The sequence below is a fragment of the Gallinula chloropus genome (genome assembly GCF_964237585.1).
Source record: "Gallinula chloropus genome assembly, chromosome: 3".
In the NCBI taxonomy this organism is placed as follows: domain Eukaryota; kingdom Metazoa; phylum Chordata; class Aves; order Gruiformes; family Rallidae; genus Gallinula; species Gallinula chloropus.
In genome coordinates, this window is record NC_140087.1 from 43,392,584 (window position 1) to 43,411,462 (window position 18,879).

Consider the following 18,879-nt stretch of genomic DNA (forward strand, 5'->3'; position numbering starts at 1 on the left):
TTTAGGTTTCTGGGACCATTGTGGATAAGAGTGGGCGTACCCTCTCAGGCCAGACAGGAGAGGCATTTGTCATTAGTGTTTCCCACAGTAGGCCGCTTTGGTAAGGAAATGAATCGTTGTCTTAGTAAGTTATTTGTAGATTGTGATAATGTTTTCTTTTAATATCTTAACCCCTTGCTTGAAGTTATACTGTTTGTATTTAATCACGTGTGACAGATGTGGTCTGTTGTTGTTCCCTCAGCAGGAATTATGTTTCCAAAGAATGCTGAATTTTTAAAACATTGATCTAAATAATGTGGGGTTTTGTGTTTTGCAACAGCCACTAAAATCACAATTTGGTCAAAGTATTAAAATACTGTTCTGAACCTGTAGTTTGCCATCTCCTACTGTCTCACATTGTGTAAGGAGCTAATTCCTTCTACAGGCAGGGCTTACATCTTTTTTGTTCCAGAGGGAAGCGGTACCAGCTCAGAATGTTTCAGGGTGACTTGAAAGAGCAAATCATAAGACTTAATGCTAGTGTGCTTTTTACTGAACTCTGACAAAAAATTGTATATATTCCCTGAGTGTGTTTCTCAAGGATGTGCACTGTTGCTTTGAGAGCTCCTGATGCCTCCATTTACTTGCAAATTTTTTTCTGTTCAGGCAAAGAAGTTGAAATGAGATTAAGATCTGTGGAAATGCATGATATTGCAGATTTTGGTCATTGTGCAAGGGTTTCCATGTTAATTTGAATACTGTTCTTTTTTTTTTTTCTGTTCTTCTTTGTTTCTATACCCTATTCTACCTCTTTCTTGCCTTCTCTTCCCTCTTTACAGTTTCTTCTCTCAGGTTGGCTCTTCACACAAAAACTTACACCGGAAATAGATTTTATTTTTTTTCTTCTTTCCCCTATAATATTCTAACTGAAAACACTTAATTCACTGTTAGCAGTGCGTGCCATGCGCATTGTGATGAGCCATTGTTTGTTTTTACAACAAAACTCCAGCTAAAACATGCAATCTGTCATCTCAGTGATACAAAAGCAGAAGATTGTATTCACAGCTTTCCTGACTGCCCTTGAGGCTCCACTTTCCCAGACCAGACGGTGCTCCAGAAGTAACATATGGAGCCTCTTGGAACAGGGTGGTAGCTGACTCCTTCTCTCAGCATCACAACCTAGTGATCCATATTTGGCATGAGTCTGTCTCAGATAATTTTGTTCATAACTCTTGCCTCTGAAGAGGGGAGAAGGGCACTGGAGCAGAAATCAAGAATTTATTAAGCCATATTTCATAAAAGCTATCTTATGCATCTGAATGCTTAGGGCCTGTTTCTCATTTGTGCAAAGGCTGCTGTACAGAGCTGTGGCAGAAGGGTTTTAGTTGTGGGAGCAGATTGCAGTTAGTGTTGTTTCTGTTGCCAAAGTGGTACAGAGTGGCTTTAGGGTTCTGAAAAACGTGATTAATAGTAGTATCCTAGGGATCATGTTTTATGTGCTCGCCTGTTTCCATTTGGGTTTTCTGTGCCCTGTTCAGGGTGCTGTGTTGTCCTTAAGTCAGATTGGTTTGGAGCCTTTCCCTAACAAGTGTATGCTTTGTGTCCAGTTGATATAGGTGATAGCTGAGAAACTTGTGAACTGTGCTAAAAGATGTGTGGCAAGCTGCTTGTTGGTAAAATGTGTTCAGATGTGACATGAGTACCCCTCATGTTATTTCAGATCCTGTGATTGTTTCTGCTGTGGTAGCATTAAGAACATTAAGACATAACTCTGAGTTCAGGGCTCTTTTGTTCTGGTTCCTTAGCTCTCACAGGAGCTGGTGAGTGACTGCTGGGATGAAATAGCAAGGGAGGGAGGTGATGTTCAAGATGAGGGTGCGATAGTTATTACACTAGAGTAGCAGGGGTAGCATACCAGCACTCCGTTTCAAGGCTGCTGGATTTTAAGGCAATTTCCTTTTCTCAAATGTTTTCTTTCATGATGCTGTTGAGTCCTGTGGGGAGGTGGAACTGGCCACAGAAGCTACTCCTTGTTTCTGAATGAATGTGCGTGCCTGCTTAGTTTGACTCTGCAGTTTTGAAACACGCAGTGCTTGCATGGTGTTGGGCTCATGGGTATATTTGTCAGCAACCTCTGCTGTGGGTAATCGTTTGGGCAGTCTGGAGGGCCTGTACCCAGTAGCCAAGTGAGAACATCAAGAAGTGCTTTTTTGCTGAGCATGCTGGCTGCTTTTACAATAACCTCTCTGGTAAGGTAAAGAGTGACAGGTAAGTTTGTATTTGGAACTGGAGGCTGATAGATATTAAACATGGAAGAGAGAGATGAAGCTGGCTAATACAGGACAGAGCTTAAAAAGAGGGCAATAGGGAGTGTGAGCTGAAAGCTTGTAGGTGGAATGACTTGAAATACTTTGCATTCATCTGCATTGGGTAAGGACAGTCTTGTTAACTGTTTTCACCCTGCTTTACTTCGAAAATCCTGAGGGAGGGAAGAGCCCCCACTTTGTAATAAATTCCAGGACCCCGTTGCTGTAATTAACTATGTGTTCCTTTTGCATGCTGTTTTTATCTAGGGGATCTGTATGAAGGATTTAAAAATATGTAAACATCATATAGGGAAATGAGAATAAAAGGATTCTTCTAAAGTTTCTCTGTTTAAATAGAGTGGCCTGTATGTATTAGAAAAAGCACTTTGAAGGTAGAGCTATTTCCAAAACCAGATATCTATACTCATCCAACCCTCACACAAGCTAACCAACCGAAACGCATGCAATAGCTATTGGAAGAAGGGATTTATGTATTATTTGGTCTTGGGGACTGTGTGATATTCAAGGCCCTGGTTTGGGGTGTTGTGTTGAGCCCTTCCGATCTCAAGGATTTGTCATTTTATCCAACAAGTGGATCTGGCTGCAAGCATTTGCTGCTAACAACTTGGACAGTTATCAAGCCCCTGCCTACTCATTGGAAACAGGAGAAAAGTAAAACATGTTGTGCTCCCAGTCCTGTGCAGGACTTTATTGCTTTTGACCTCTGGGTAACTAAGTGGGCATATGTGCGCTTTATTAACTTAGCTATGTCTGAGGCAACCTTTGGCTTAGTTGGGAGATGTGGCCGTTACCCACTGAAACAGGAATGTGTTAGCTTGCATCCTCTCTGAGACTGTTACTCCAGGAAAGGAGAAGTCTTTATTATATCTTCCCTTTACAGCAGCTCTGTGAGCAGCGTTGAAGTTTTGCAGCACTCATAAGATGGTTTCTAGAATGGTGCAGAGAGATCAGGAAACATATGTAAAAGATCTCTTGCATACCTTCTGAAAGATGTATTTTCCTTTTTAATATCAATGTAGACATTTTGAGTGCAAGTCACACTTATGTATCTGTCGTTGAATGGAAGAAAACATGATTATACCTCGTATACTGATAGAATTGTTTGAGAATACTGTTCATGCCAAAAACTTCAGCTGTGTTGCTGTCTAGTTACTAATGTGTGGCAGATCCAGTTAGTTGCCTGAGCTCAGTGCTGCCATGAGGCACCTTGGAGGAGGCACCTCGAGGGAGGCACTCTGTTTCTTCCAAGGTGGACATAATTTCTGTATGACTTCAAAAGGAAATGATGAGTTAGCAGCTTGAAGCAGGTCTTGCATTTTCAAACTCTTTTCATGCTTCTTCCTGTAGCACAAAGCTCCTTTCTGGTCTGCATTCTTATTCCACTTGTTCTCTCTCTCACCTAGAAAATTGAGAGCCGTCGTGTTGCTTCGGTTGCTGTCAGAATGATGCCACTTTTCCTCCAGGATTTTGAATTGAAATCTTGATTTACTGTTCCCAGTTCAATTCTGTCCAGCCCCTTCCCCCTTGTGCTTTTCTTCTACCTGAGGGTTCTCCTTTTGCACAGCTTTCCTGTACTGATGGTGATGATTGAAGAAATTGGTGATCAGGTTGGTTTTGTTGTAGAGGACTGTGGGAGTTAACAGTTACCAGCACTAACATTTGTCTGTTTTGTGTGCAAAAGGTGGTTTTTACCTCAAAATAATTCCTTAATGTTTATTTTCCAGTATCGGCCTGAATTGTGCTTTAGGGGCAGTTGAAATGCGACCGTTCATTGAAACAATTGGGAAGTGTACAGCAGCCTACGTCATCTGCTACCCCAACGCAGGTGTGTTGGGGCACGTGTCCTCCTGCTTGCAGCCACATGAAATGTAACAAAACCCTTCCCTCTTTTTAGCAAACATAGAGTTGAATTAACTTGGAAAGGTGATTGGTTTTACTATTAGAAAGAGAGTAATAGTATTTTAAACTGCTGAAAGTTCTCTTGCATAATTAATAATCTATTGAGTAATGATTGCAAGGGTGATGAGGCATTTTAGTCCTCATGCAAGTGCAGCTACTTTAACTGTGTTCTGTGGAATTTAATTCTGTTCTTGTGGGCATTAAACAAATTGTAATACTGGAAAAAATATGTTTCAAGGTCTTCCCAATACTTTTGGCGGTTATGATGAAACTCCAGAAGTGACTGCCAAGCATATAAAGGTATGAAATATTTCTTGTGTGTCCTATTTGACATACCAGTATACAAGATTCTTTGCTTTTATATATATCTGTTACAATATAGTGGGGGTGTTTGTTTTGCTTGTTTTTTTTTCCCTGGAGATGGCCCTATAAGTCATTTGGACTGTTTATAGACAATTTGCTGGATGATAGTGATTTCAGATGCCGCTTAGGAAAAAATACTTTGGAAAATCTGAAACTCTGAATTACTTTCATGTCCTGCACTAAGTACCTTCTCTGCAGCTTGATCTGTGGGTGTTACTCATTTGCACTCAAGTGTTCTTACTTTTACATTTGAGAGCTGTTCAAAAAGCTGAGTGTTTTTTATGAACTTGGCAGAATTTGAGAGAGGTGTGTGTTTAGGAACTGCTGATGCTGGTAGTGTTCCAGTGCAGGATGTCCTTCCATGTGCCACTTGATCTGTGCAAGACAGAACTGTGTGGTTGGAGCTGCAGTGTGTCAGCAAGGATGCAGTATCTGCTCCATGTTAATGTCCTTTTATAATAGTCTTTGATACTCAGCCAAATTTTGATCTGGGGCTTGGATATTAAATAGGCCAGTTTCAAATGTAATTTCTTAAAATTAGGTGCTGCAATTGCTGGTTAGGCTTGGGAGCCCACATCTCAAATCCTAAAGAGAAGAAATAGTACTGATTTTTTTTTTTTTAATTTAATATTTTTCTTGTGATCCCCTCGATTGCTTGACAGAAAAAAAAGATCTAAACATATATATATATATACACACACACACATATTTATTAACTTGAAACAAAATTATTTTTCCCTCCTTTTTATAGAATTTTGCTTTGGATGGTTTGGTCAACATAGTTGGAGGTTGCTGTGGTACTACACCAGCACATATCAGGTACCTCATGAGCTACGCCTTTAGGTGCACTGGGATGTAAATCAAGTGCTGCTTTTTATTCCATAGCTTGTCTTAGAATTTGAAATAATGGCTCACTTGCATGCCCATAGCAGCAATATACAGCGCAGAAGTAACCTGGCTTTCATAGCTGTGTATGTCATGCAGAATGAGCAGAGGCATTGTGGAAACAAGGGTTATACCTCTGCTGTTTTGTCATCTAAAATTGTTGCAGAATTACGCCTCTCTCCTTACCATTGGATAGAATAGAATTCCCATCTCCGCTCCCTTATGCCGTTACGTTCTTTCTTTCTGGTACTCTTAACTACAAGGTGGAACTTAAGGTTTCCTTTGGAGAAAGGGAGGAAGGAAGGAGGAGTTGTCTGAACAGGAGAGTGGGGAATGCTGTACTGGTGCCAGTCCTAGCCAGTCAGAAGGAGCATTTCATATTTTTCTCACTGGAAGTAGGTCAGTGGGAAAACATCCCTTTTTCACCTAAGCTTGAAAGAGAAGAGGCCCTTATAATTTGTTTATTCTGGTACAAACTGGGAAAAGGTGGTATGTGAACATGTAGAGGACACAACATGTCACTCCTGACCAGAGTGAAGAGAAAGTGAATGTGAACACCATGAATCACTTTGGCATCTTAGAAACGTGTTTCAGCACAGAACAGTATTGGTCTCCTGTTTTTTGGGGGATTTTTGTTTGTTTGGGTTTTTTCCTGCAATCATCAGCAGTTGCTCAGCAAATCATGAATACAGTAAGAGTCATTGTGATTGAGGACTGGTTCTGATATCCATCACGTATCTCACTTCCATAGTATCTCCTGTTCTGTATTTGATAAATCTTCAGCTTTGTGCATTCCTTGCAAATAGCTATGATAGGGTCTTCTGGGAGTATATTTTTGCCTTTGGTTAAATGAAGTGAAACTAGCTAATTTGTCTTGTCTGCTACAGGGCTAAATTGGACATGTAGGTATCTGTCTAGTATATTCTTTTTGAGTCTTGTTTGTAATGGCTCAATTTTAGTCAAAAACTTGACTCAAGTTTCTTTTTCCTTTTAATTCAGAAAAATTGCCGAAGCTGTGAAGTTCTGTAAGCCCCGTGTTCCACCTTCTCTCTCTCAAGGATACATGCTGCTGTCAGGTAAAACAGAGAATAACAGTTGGAGCTGTGTAACTCCTGCAGCCATCCTTTATAAATTTGTTTGCCACCTTCCACTGATCAGAGGGCGCTGTGAGTTTCTGGTTCTACCTGAATCCAGCAAGCTTATGGATGTGTAGCCAGATCTAAGTCTTACTGCTTTGGCCAAAGGATTAATGGAACATGTTGTTACAGTCTTAGATAATACAACCAAGTCAGCATATTTTACTCTGCAAGTCTCAGGCACTTTGTAATGGTGAATGAGTACTTTATCCTCACTTTGCAACAGGGGAGGGTCAAGCACAGAGAGATCAGATAACCTGACTACAGCTGGTGGCAGAGCTGGGATGAGATCCTTGTTCACCTGCTGTGAGAGAGTTTCTCTCTGTTGCCACAGGTATCAGTCCAGTTGTACTGGGGCTGTGTTCCAGCAATACATCTGGGTCTAGAATGTCTTTTGTGTTAGGAAAGTCTAGATGTGTCTGTTCTTAGGTAGGCTTTTTTTTTAGGCCTTTGGGCCATGTATCCAAGTAAAACAAGTACCTTCTTTTTGGTCTACTATTTTAATCTTAAAGTCAATTCAGTTTAGCATAAACTAAATAGATCATGGTTCATCTGTAGGTTCGTGCATTAACCTCTGCTGTGAGGTTTATTTACCTCTGAGTTTCTTGCTACCCAAGGGTCCTAAGTGGCTTGTGTCTGAATTTGGGATGGTGGTTAAGAGCTGTCCTTGTCTGAGGGTCAGTTCAGAGGGCTGCTGCTTTGGCGGTGGTAAAGTCACGAGGTAACATAGTTGGAAGTTGAGGGAAGGTACATATGTGAGTACACATGGATGCCTAAAGAATTGTAGTTTCATGTCACTTTATATTGAGCAAATTGGCTGTTATTTTTTGTGAATCAGGTAAATTATTGACTGTCATTGAGGAAGGATAGAAACCTTTGGCATGTGCGTTGGAAGTTGTTTCATTGCATTTCTTTGCTGGTTACTCATTAGATTTCTGCGTGTCCTGATGTGCTGAGACATCGCTACTCTTAAAGAGAGAGACCTCTCACTGTTTAGAAAAGGGATTTTGTCTTTCTTACACATTATTTTCTTATTTGTGTTTTACAAATATGTTCAAAAATATCTTTCTAAGGTCTGGAACCATTCAGGATCGGGCCATACACCAACTTTGTTAATATCGGTGAACGCTGCAATGTTGCAGGATCACGGAAGTTTGCGAAACTCATCATGGCAGGCAACTATGAAGTATGCATTTTAACCACCATCTTTACAGCTGATGCTCTGATTTTTCATTGCTCCACTGCGCTGTGTTATTAGACATCTATTTATTTTAGACATTAGGAAAAAATTCTTCACCAAAAGGGTTATCAGGCACTGGAACAGGCTGTCCAAGGAGGTCATCGAGTCGCTGACCCTGGATGTATTTAAAAGATGGGTAGACAGGGTGCTTGGGGATATGGCTTAGTAGAGGACAGGTACAGTTGGACTTGATTATCTCAAAGATCTTTTCCAGCCTAGTGATTATGTGATTCTTATTAGTTGTTTTGCTGGCACAAAACACTATTCTAGACCAGTTACAAGAGTAACAAAATATGGAAAATTTACTCTCTTCACTGTCCTTTGTTTCCTGTGCTTAGCAGCGCTTAATAAATTTGAGGAGGGTTTTACAAGGGCTTTTTTTTATTTCAGACAAAGTATTACAAGATACACGACTTTCCGTTTTGAATTAACCTACACAGCTGCTGGTGGCTTAGATGATGTCCTGGTCTGTTCTGTAGCTAGGGGTGGAATGGAGATTTACAGAGGAGGGAGGAAGGAAAGGGGGTATAATCCTTCCCTCCCAACATGTGGGGTATGTCTGACCAGTTGGATGGCACTGCGTAGCACTCACTCTCTTTTCTCCCTTCTGCAATTCTGGTCAGCATTATGGTTGCATCTGTTCTTTATGTACTTTCACTACTGGCTCCAGCATGCTACATGAGAGTTGCTACAGAAAAAAATGCTTAGAAGGTAATTGCTTTCTTGAAATAGCTGCAGGGCAAAATGAAAAGGCTGGAGGGCTCATTCATTACTTCTGTAAATTGTTACTGTAACATTCAAACAAATAGAAAAGTGACTTTCTTGAGAGCTGAGACTTGTGCCTCAGAGTATGCTCTGCTGTTCCCATTGATGCAATCAGAATTAAAGCCTTAGATTGTTTTTTAGCAGGTCTGACTCTTAAGCTCTTGGAAGTCATGAAGCAGGTTAGAGCTATTCAATAAAGAGACCTTTAAACACAGGTTGTTAGGGATTGTGAGCAACTAAAAACCTTTTTCATTTTTGTCTGCTCATTCTGTGGAGTGACAAAAAAGAGAAAGTAAATAGACATGGCAGTTCAGATAATTATGTGGGCTGCAGGGAAAGCTTCAGCATTTCCTCCTTAGCACTTGGTGATTATTCTGCAGCTGGGAAAAATGTGGAACAACCTCCAGAAAATAAGTTCTCTGTGTTACAAAGCAGCAGAGCTTGTGATGCAAGAACCTTATTTCATACCATCACAGAGACTGTTTTCCTGTAATCTTGTGCAGTCTAAGTCCTTGTTACCATGCAAATCCTAAATCGCTTAATTAAGCATACAACCAGCACATTAGGTCTCTGGTGTCATGTTTTTGTGAACAAATTAGTTATCAGTTGTGCCATACTAACAACTTTTGTATGTTGTTGTACATCATAGACCATTTTCTTAATCCCTTATGGGAAGCCTTATAAATTTTTCAATTTCTGGCTGCCTGCTTATTGTGGAGAAGTGAAATGTTACCCTGAGAGTGACGGGGTTTTTTCTGCTGACTATTGTTTTGTTTTTTTGCTTTGTTCTTTAGGAAGCTCTGAGTGTAGCCAAACTTCAAGTTGAGATGGGGGCCCAGATTCTTGATATCAATATGGATGATGGGATGCTGGATGGCCCTGCTGCAATGACCAGATTCTGTAACTTGATTTCTTCAGAACCTGATATTGCAAAGGTTGTAATTGAGTCACTCCAAAGCATGATAAAGAACATTTTATTGAGTTGGAAATTGCCTTTCAGAAAATTGTGATATTGATTTATTTAGTAACCAGTTCAGGTGCTTAATAAGCAGATATAGGTGTGCCTCAAGAGGAAAAGGTACTGTACTAGGAAGGCCTTTTGGGCAAATAGAGGTTTGAACATTCTCTGTCTGGTTTCAGCTAAATATACGCCAGTCCTTTTCATTGGTTAGAAAAGCCAAATGCAGGCTCCTTTCGCAGCAGTTCTGAGCTGTTATCTGTATGTTGGTGGCAGTGAGAGAGAGTTCCACAAAAATTAAAATTGCTATGGTTATAGGGTGATTTTAAAAGTTATTTCTGCAACATGTATTCTTTAAAAATGAGTATCTAATTCAGATACACAAGGCAATAAAGGGAGAGCAGTAGATGTCTCTCTCTGAGATGTGATGGAGTTGCCATAGAAGCTCTGGAGTTAAATCTGCTCTGAGTTTTGCATTTAAAGCAAAGCGACTCTACAGATACCATCTGGAAACTTTTTATTCATAAATGCTGATTAATGTTGTGTGCACTTTTATGACCAAATGGGCAAAGAGCATGTGGAACTCTAATTAATAACTTGTGTGTATTCCCCTGGCTTACTTCTCTGCTATTTACAGGTGCCGTTATGCATTGACTCCTCAAATTTTTCAGTGATTGAAGCAGGTTTGAAATGTTGCCAAGGGAAATGCATTGTAAACAGCATCAGTCTGAAAGAAGGTGAGGAAGACTTTTTGGCAAAAGCAAGGAAAATTAAGTTGTATGGAGCAGCTGTGGTTGTCATGGCTTTTGATGAAGTGGGGCAGGTGAGTGTCACTTTAAAGGAGGGGTATCTTTCTCCTGGAGTGCCAAGCTTTCTTACTCTTGTGCAAGACAAAGTTGTTTTGTTTCATTGATGCAGGTGATTCAGAGATCTGTAGAATCTTGTATTCTTGGCAATAGTTTTGACCCTGATATATAAGCATTTGTTAAGCTGCTCGTGTTTGAAGAATCCAAGTACTGCTCTAAGAGTAGCTCTGCTAGCACAACAGTATGTCTCCTGCCATTCAGCCAGGATGAACTTTTTCCTATATATATTTTTTTTTGTTAGAAACGGAGTTTTGTGTGAGGGTGGAATCTTTTTGAATTAATTTAGTTACGTCAAAAAACACATATTAAACTTTGTGTAGGATGACAATGTTGAGGAACAAAATTGGTTTTAATGAATGGAATGAAAACTCCAGGTATGTTTGTGATGATATTTTTAATACAAAATTCTTTATATAATTCTGTTCTAATATTTGTGATGTTGAGATTCTCAGTCTTGAGTCACTGGAAACGTAAATGTCTTCTGGGGAGTTTTATTTTTTGTTGCCTGTAAACTTCATGTCAGAATTATTTCTCCACTAGGCAACAGAGACAGAAACCAAGATTGCAATCTGTTCCAGAGCTTATCATCTCCTTGTGGAAAAAGTGCACTTCAATCCAAACGATATCATATTTGACCCCAATATTTTGACCATCGGGACTGGAATGGAAGAACATAATCTGTATGCAATTAATTTTATCAATGCTACTAAAACCATAAAAGTGAGTTGTAAGCTTATTTTAACTTGAAGAATTTTGCTGAGGCCACCACACAGCAGGAAAACACCCTCCAACCACAACCAACAACAAAACACTGCTGCAAAATGATACGCATTTTAAATTAGCAAGGGGGGGGGCCTGTTTCTGTGATGTGCAGCCATTCTTCAATATTGCTGTATTTCCAGTAGAACTTAAAGTAGTTCTAGAAATATATTTCGATCCATTATCTCCATTGTAAATACATAGTATTAATTAAATGAGGTAACAATCACATTCATGTTCTAGCTAAAGGGATCGCTTTGGAGCTGCCTTTTTTTAAATTAATAAAACTAATTTAAAAATCTGCCTTTTTAAATTAATAAAACTTCTGTTACTGTGGAAGGGCTTTGTGCAGCAACCTGACTTAGCCAAAATGCGTGTAAGGAAGTGCAGCAGTGAAGGGCATCACCTGAATATAGCACTCTTGATTCACAAGGAATGGTGATTGGTCTGGAGGTGCTCTGTCAGTATCAGTCTGGGGCTTGAATGTCCCACAGGCTATTTTGTCACCACTGGGCTTCTGGAAGGGAGGCTGCACCCCTGAGGGTAGCTGGTCAGCTACAGCCTGCTCCTGTTTCCAGAGGAGTCGGGGATGGAAGAGCCATAAAGTAGGTCTGAAAATCTGGAATACTGCTGTGGGAGGACTGATAAGTTTAGAATAGCACCTATGACTATGGAAACCATGGTAGTTGCTTACTCATAGCTAGGCTGGATTTTTCCTTGTATCTCTTTGTATAGAGATTTGAATTGCTCTTTATGAATTTGAGTGTCTAGAAGGATCTAAAAAGGGAAGAGAAAAAGGGAGCACAGCCAGTGCACCACAGCCTGGGGCCAACTGTTTTATGGACTGAATGTTTTTCTTAGATTTCCTTTTTGGAAACCACTTTTGTAAAAATACATCTGCAATTCCTGTAGGAAACACTGCCAGGAGCCAGGATAAGTGGAGGGCTGTCCAATCTGTCTTTCTCCTTCCGAGGAATGGACGCCATTCGAGAAGCGATGCATGGGGTGTTCCTTTATCATGCAATTAAGGTATGATGTGCTGTTGGCTTCCATATGTTTACACTTGGCAGATGTGCAAGTGCTATGCCTGACAGCCCTGACTGGGGGATTCTGTGTGGGTTTTTTTCAGTATGGCATGGACATGGGAATTGTGAATGCTGGGAATCTGCCAGTGTATGATGATATCCACAAGGAATTGCTACAGCTGTGTGAGAATCTAATCTGGAACAGAGACCCTGATGCAACGGAGAAACTTTTACATTATGCTCAGGTAACTGTTAATTTTAAGCTTTGAACAGCTGTTAGCTTAACACCTAGACTTTAACACCTCCCTGCTGACGATAGATAGAACAGCCTATAAACTGCTTGTGTCAATCTAACAGAGGGTGTTAAAGTCAGTAATGATACTACAAGTGGTTCAGTTATTAATACAGAATAAAATGCAGACTTCGTGATAGAACCTCTCCAGTTTCGTAGGTGCTTTGGAAGATCCTGTACCAGAGCTCTTCATATGCTTCAGCAGATCAAACTGCCTACGTGTTTTTTAAAAACAAAACAAACCCAAAAGTAGTAAGAAACAAAAAAAAATGCTAATCAAACTTCCCCCTAACAAAAAACCCCCACCCTTCACATGCAAAACCCAGAAAAGGCCAACTCACAATTGGAGGAAACTTTGTTGTAGCTTAATTGAAAAGTGCAGTCTGTAAGACACTGAGTAAACTTCTCTCTCGGTGGTGGTAATGATTTGGTTGGATTATATGTGAAAGATGACATAGTTGCTTGTGGTTCCTAACTGTGCCATAGACTTCCAGTTCATGTAACTCATGTCAAGAGTGAAGATCAGCTATTTAGTGGTTTGTGAGGTGCTGAAATGACAGTGGTGTTCAAGGACAAAAGATTGCTCACCAGAAGGTCTCTAGACTATCAGCCATAAAATGACTGATGAAATCCATTTCTGAATGGCAAAAATCTCTTTGGGTTAGGTGGCTTGTAGATTTAAGAAAGTGCCTGTCTTGTAGCTCCTGGAGGTATCTGTGCACAGCTTCATTTTGTTTGTAGTTTGCCCTATGGTGATATGTACTTTTTAGGAGAAGTGGCAACATGCAGAAAACCAGTACAGAGGAGATTCTCCCTATCCCTTGTGCTTAGGCAATTTGAGATAGTGCTCTTGGTGTTGAAGCAGTTCACCTGGGAGTGATATTGTCTGTGTAAGCAGAGTTTTACCATTAGGGTATTCAAGCTTGCATAAAAAGGAAGGAAAAAAGGAGAATTAGAAAGGCAGTGTTTCTGTGGAAGGCAGAATGTGAATTTCAATGGAGCATGAAAAACAGAAATTGGACGTGGATGATGACTCCTAGGTCTAGAAGTTTGGAAAGATAAGTTTGCTCTTTTTCATGGTGGTAGTTTTATTGTGGAAGTAAACCAGCTTCCCATTGCAAATAAGAGGCACTTCTGATTCAAAACATCGTATAAAGAATGAAAACTTGTTCTGGTTTCTGTTCCCATGTGGAGCCAAGGTCTTGCACAACTTTTCCCATGACTCTATCTTTAAAACCTACTGGTGAACACTCAGATCTATAGGAGGTTCCTAAGGACTGAAAGATGTCAGATTATACTGAATAACTGAGGGAATGAAAGAAATTACTTGCCTGAAGAGTGGTGGTTCAAGTAGTGCATCAGGTGCTCTTCTGCGAGCCTTCCTGGGGCAGGTGCTTACGTTTCTTGCACTGTGAAGCCTTTGCATTCATAACAAAGGGGAGTGTGTGGCAAATAGAATATGTGAGGGTTTGGGGCAGTCTGTGTGCATGAGAAACAGTAGTTCTGTAGGCTGCCTGATTGAAAACACAGCTGTGATATGCAATAGCATAGTCTATTGTAGCAGAAACTGAATTAGTGCTAAATTAATTAGGAGTTTAAAATAAAGTGTAGTATATGGGCCAGAAATCAATTTAAGTTATGTTCCCCAAAGTAAAACTCTTCGAATTAAGCTTTCCATCATTTTAAAGAGCATGAAAATTATTAAACTGCTCCCTTTTTTTTTTTCCATTTACATCTTCATTGAGGTATATACTCTGTGGGATGTAGACCCCTTAAGTGTCTGTAGTACATCAGAGGTGCTTGCAATGTGATTTGCGTGTATATAAGAAAACCTTTTTGAATAATCTAAAATTATTTTATGGGTCAGTACTTGAAATTATCCTCAGATTTCTAAAAGTAAAGTCTGTAGTACTTATGCCTGCAAACTCCTTTCCTTGTCAGAATCATGCCCAAGGAGGAAAAAAAGTTGTACACACTGATGAGTGGCGGAAAAGCTCTGTGGAGGAAAGGCTGGAATATGCTCTCATAAAGGTAAATCTGTGCAGAAAGCTATCCTGCCCATCAACTCTGAGACACGTGATCTCAGCTCAGGCCTTAAGGGATGCTTTTGGCTTTAAAGACCTTCTATTCACATTCTTCTAAAAGCAATAATAAATAATAATTAATTAACTTCAATAACAGACTATTGTGGTGATTTGTCTTTAAATTGCACAAGTTGAAATCTTTGGCACTTAATATTTTATTCCACTAGTTCTAGTAGAAACACACTGCTTTAACTTTCCAACGCCCTGCTTATACTTTCAGGGTGTTTTGGGGTTGGGTTTTTTATTTGTCCTTTGTCTCATTATGCAGATGTTAATCTTTAAATGTTTGTTTCTCCTTATGAATGGTTAAGAAAAACAAATGTGTTAATATCAGGAACTCCTGCTTTGAAGAACTTTATATGCCTCAGAACAACAGTGGTTTGTTTCTGAAGAAAACCGTTTTAAATACACATTTGAGGTATTCTTAAAGACTAGCGGTATCCAAAGTATCTGTACTTTCATTGTGATATTTTGTGAGGGAGGAGGCAACTAAATAAAAGCTGCATTTTGAAAGATAAAAGCTGCTCAATTTTTTTCCCAGGGCATTGAGAAGTATGTCACTGCAGATACAGAAGAAGCAAGATTAAATCAGGAGAAATATCCCAGACCCCTAAATGTAATTGAAGGGCCTTTGATGAACGGCATGAAAATTGTGGGTGATCTTTTTGGTGCTGGAAAGATGTTCCTGCCTCAGGTAATGAGAAAATTATTTCATGTATGTTCCTATTTTGCAAAAACTAGCCTTATAAGACGTAGCCAAAACATTCTACGCCAGCTGTTTTTTCAGGTACAGCACGTGAATTGTGCTGAAATTTCGGGTACTGTTAAGAAGCAGCCCTCTTTGTTCTTTACTTTGGAACTTGACTTTCTTTATCTAGTTTTGCATATTTGTTTCCTTTGTTCTTGACTGTTTTTACTTTATTTGAAATGCAGTTTTAAGTCTGGGCCTGGGAAAAAGAGAAAGAGAGAAAAAAGATCTAAATAAAAATTGCTGTGTTTAGTACCTTCTACATTTGGGCCTGTTTGTCACTTCCAATTCTGCTGTGAGTGGTATGAGGAGTTGCACTGTGAAAGCAAGTGTTGCGTGACCTCTAATCTGGAAGGCAGCAGCCTGCTACCATAGGATGTTCCCCAAAGCTGGAATTTGGGTTTGAATAGGTATACAAGAAAGTAAAATCTGAGGCTATTCCAGTGCCTGATGTTTTTTGTTTATATTTCACCCTCTGCTTATCTGTGCAGGTGATAAAATCTGCTCGAGTTATGAAGAAAGCAGTTGGCCACCTTATTCCTTATATGGAAAAAGAAAGAGAAGAAAGGAGAATCCAACAAGGCGGCGTAGAGGAAGAGGCAAGGCCAAGTCCTTTGTGCTGTAACTCTTTCATAGCATGCCATGACAAAAACTGAAATTATTTTTTGCTAATAACATTTATTCAGCTTTCATGCTGGAGAATTAATGCAGATGGAAACTGACCATCTTGGAATAATTTGAAATAGGTCTGAAATTCATAAAGTGCAGATTTTGTGGAAGTCTGCTTGGTGTCTCATCAGCTGTTGTCCCAAGTTTCCTGAAGGATGCATAAGCTTTTGTAGGCCCTTTATACCAGTGTTACTTATTTCTTTTGTTTTTATAGGCATTTAATTGTGGTGTGTGTTTATGGTACTTCTAACTTTTATGGCAAACTTTGCCATTTGCTTCTACTACTTCTGCCCTCAGTGAACTCTAGAATTTCCTTATATGTGTTCAAAGCCTGTTACCATATTTCTCTCTACTCAGCTTTTCCCTTCCCCCTACTCCCGCCAGCTAAACAGGAGTTTCTTTCCCTCCTTTTTCTTCATAGGTCATGACTTCAAGACCTCTTGCTGTGGTGGAATAGTATGCTTGTTGCATGTGTAACCATGACCAAGTTGTGTGTATAAAAACAGGGTCTGAATATAGTTGTCTTTTCACATATGTGGGTTTTTTTCACCAGTTTCTGAAGACTGTTTTTTATCTGTTATGTAAAATATATATAATTTAAAATATCCAATGATTTTCAGATCCTCGTGGGCTTTTAAAGCATTTCCTGATTCACAGCCAACAGTTGGTGATGCTTGAGAATAGTTTTATGAATGACTTGTGCATATACATAACTTATTCCCAATTTGGTTAAGGGAGTATATGACAGGAGCACTGGAAACTGAAGATACAGGGTATCCTATGTTTCTTCATACTGACAAGATTCTATTCAGTGGAAAAGAGAGTTTAAATGAATTGGACGACCACTATATTTCTAATGTGATAGGTGCTTATGTTTTTGGTTGTTAAATATTTTTGACTATCTAGTTTAGGCTTAGTGTACATATACTTTTCTTTAGTTCTGTGGAGACTCACTTTGTCTCTGAGAACTCATAAAGACAATAGCTATTATCAATATCTTGTATTTAACACACACAACCTCCAAACTGTAGAATTTCTCTAAACTGTGATATTTATCTCTTTCCTATGGTTTCACTTCTGTGGAATTTTGAATGGTTCTTAATTAATTTCTTGTAATCTTTTTACCCTGTGGATCTGTTGTGTGATTTTGCAGCATAAATGCAGTGAATACAGAAAATAATTTTTTTAATTACCTCACAATCAAACCTGTTTGATCTTAAAAGAAGAAAGATATTTCCTAGTCCCTTTTTCTCTTTGTGGATGTGAAGGTGTCTTCTCTCCAGTATCCCAAGTGGATTTATTCTCTGGCTGTTATGAGTCATCTTTCTGTGTGTCATCTCTCTCCTGCTCATGCTGTTCTCTTTTATTTTAATTCACATGACAGTGCCGGTATTTGGCACCTTCTGGTTTGTTGTGATGCTGTTTGAAGTCCCTGAAAATCACTACCCCACTGCTTCCATGAGCTCTGGATTAGGATCTACTGTGAACCCTCTGGCACTTAATTCTCTGGCTAAGATGTAGTGAAGTGGAATTTGGGAGGTTCTTAAAAATCTAGCAAGAACTCTGAAGAGATTGTGAGACACTCTGTGTGGCTGAGGAGAGCAGGGGGAAGAAAGCATGGCTTCAGGTCCTGCTTCTTCTACCTGGTGCTGGGCAAGTGATGTAGTGCCTTCCTCTTAAAATATGTTGCACTGTATAGAGAATTGATGAGAGGAAAAATACCCTGCATCTATCTTCAAAGTTTGATACTGACTTGAAGGAAGATGAATTGCAGACTCTGGTAGCTGATCCATTTGATGTTACCAGGCCTACTGGAACCTCAAGGACAGTTTTAGTCACAGACTTCAGGAAATGCAAACGGTTGATAGTTACATTTGAGGATAAATAGCTGTGACTGTGGATCTCTATCAAGATTAAAAAGAAGCAGTTGGTTGGATGTGTGCCCAGAACTTCAGGACCTCCTTACTTGAGACAATTGAAATCACAGTGTGTCCTAAACAGGTTTTATTTAAAATGGTGTGTGCTCTGGCCCATGTTACTTGCTACCCTGCACAGATTTTCCCTCTTCTCATGAAAATCTTTTTTTTTTTTTTTTTGCCTGGGATATTAAAGTTAAATCATCAGTAGTTCTTTGGTGTGATGCATGTGGGCAGCACTTCTTGTTCTTCCTCCAGTCCTTGGATAATCTCTTTCCCCAGTTTTCTCTTACATTCCAGCAGTATATTTTCAGCTGCAATTTTTTTTTTTTATTGATGTGTGAAGATGAATTAATTTCATTTTCAGACCTTCATTTTGCTTTCTCTGTTTCCTGGTCTTCGAAATGGCAGCACTTGGGGCATAATCAACTCTAAAAAGAACCAAAACGATCTGTCTCTCTGTTTTAGTAAACAGCAGCATCGGTGGGGGTCCAGGGGTTCTAGTCAACAAACGTGTTAGGACTGTGAGAAATGCTAATATTACTCTGGGTAACATATAAAGATTTTTCCCCATGAAAATTGTAACTATAGAAGGCAATGTAGCTTCATGAAGTAGAGAGCTACTTGATACTGTCCGAGACATAACATGCTTCAGGGACAGATTTAAGCCTCCAGTTCTGCCATCTACAAAGGAGATGGGATACTGGCTAGAAAAAGATTTTGTAGTTTCACATAGAATATGCTCAGTTTTCCACTTTAGTTAAATTCTGTGCAATTTAAATAGTCTGTTACTGGCTCCTAATCCTGGACCAACTCAGACATGGCGCTGTGGTGGCCTGGAGCTGCTCCAAGTGATGACCCTGATTATACAACTAAAAATGCCTGGCAAAGGCACATGTCCTAGTGGAGAGTTACTATAGGAAGCTCTGCTGTTGGCCTGCTGGCAGGGCCCCTTTGCCAGGCCTAGA

General features: G+C 39.7%; 1 protein-coding gene across 1 annotated transcript in view; it reads left to right on the forward strand.

Annotated features, from left to right (window-relative positions):
• The window catches only part of MTR (5-methyltetrahydrofolate-homocysteine methyltransferase), a gene marked incomplete at its 5' end in the record, with an annotated part of 49,730 nt that overhangs the window by 14,091 nt on the left and 16,760 nt on the right, over window positions 1-18,879 (forward strand). The window contains 14 exons of the mRNA XM_084262257.1: window positions 6-100; window positions 4,031-4,131; window positions 4,444-4,505; window positions 5,320-5,387; window positions 6,453-6,529; window positions 7,663-7,775; window positions 9,389-9,529; window positions 10,190-10,375; window positions 10,959-11,138; window positions 12,090-12,206; window positions 12,307-12,447; window positions 14,436-14,525; window positions 15,120-15,272; window positions 15,818-15,925. Coding sequence (XP_084118383.1) covers window positions 6-100; window positions 4,031-4,131; window positions 4,444-4,505; window positions 5,320-5,387; window positions 6,453-6,529; window positions 7,663-7,775; window positions 9,389-9,529; window positions 10,190-10,375; window positions 10,959-11,138; window positions 12,090-12,206; window positions 12,307-12,447; window positions 14,436-14,525; window positions 15,120-15,272; window positions 15,818-15,925 — 1,632 coding nt within the window. The remainder of the gene's footprint in view (window positions 1-5; window positions 101-4,030; window positions 4,132-4,443; window positions 4,506-5,319; window positions 5,388-6,452; window positions 6,530-7,662; window positions 7,776-9,388; window positions 9,530-10,189; window positions 10,376-10,958; window positions 11,139-12,089; window positions 12,207-12,306; window positions 12,448-14,435; window positions 14,526-15,119; window positions 15,273-15,817; window positions 15,926-18,879) is intronic.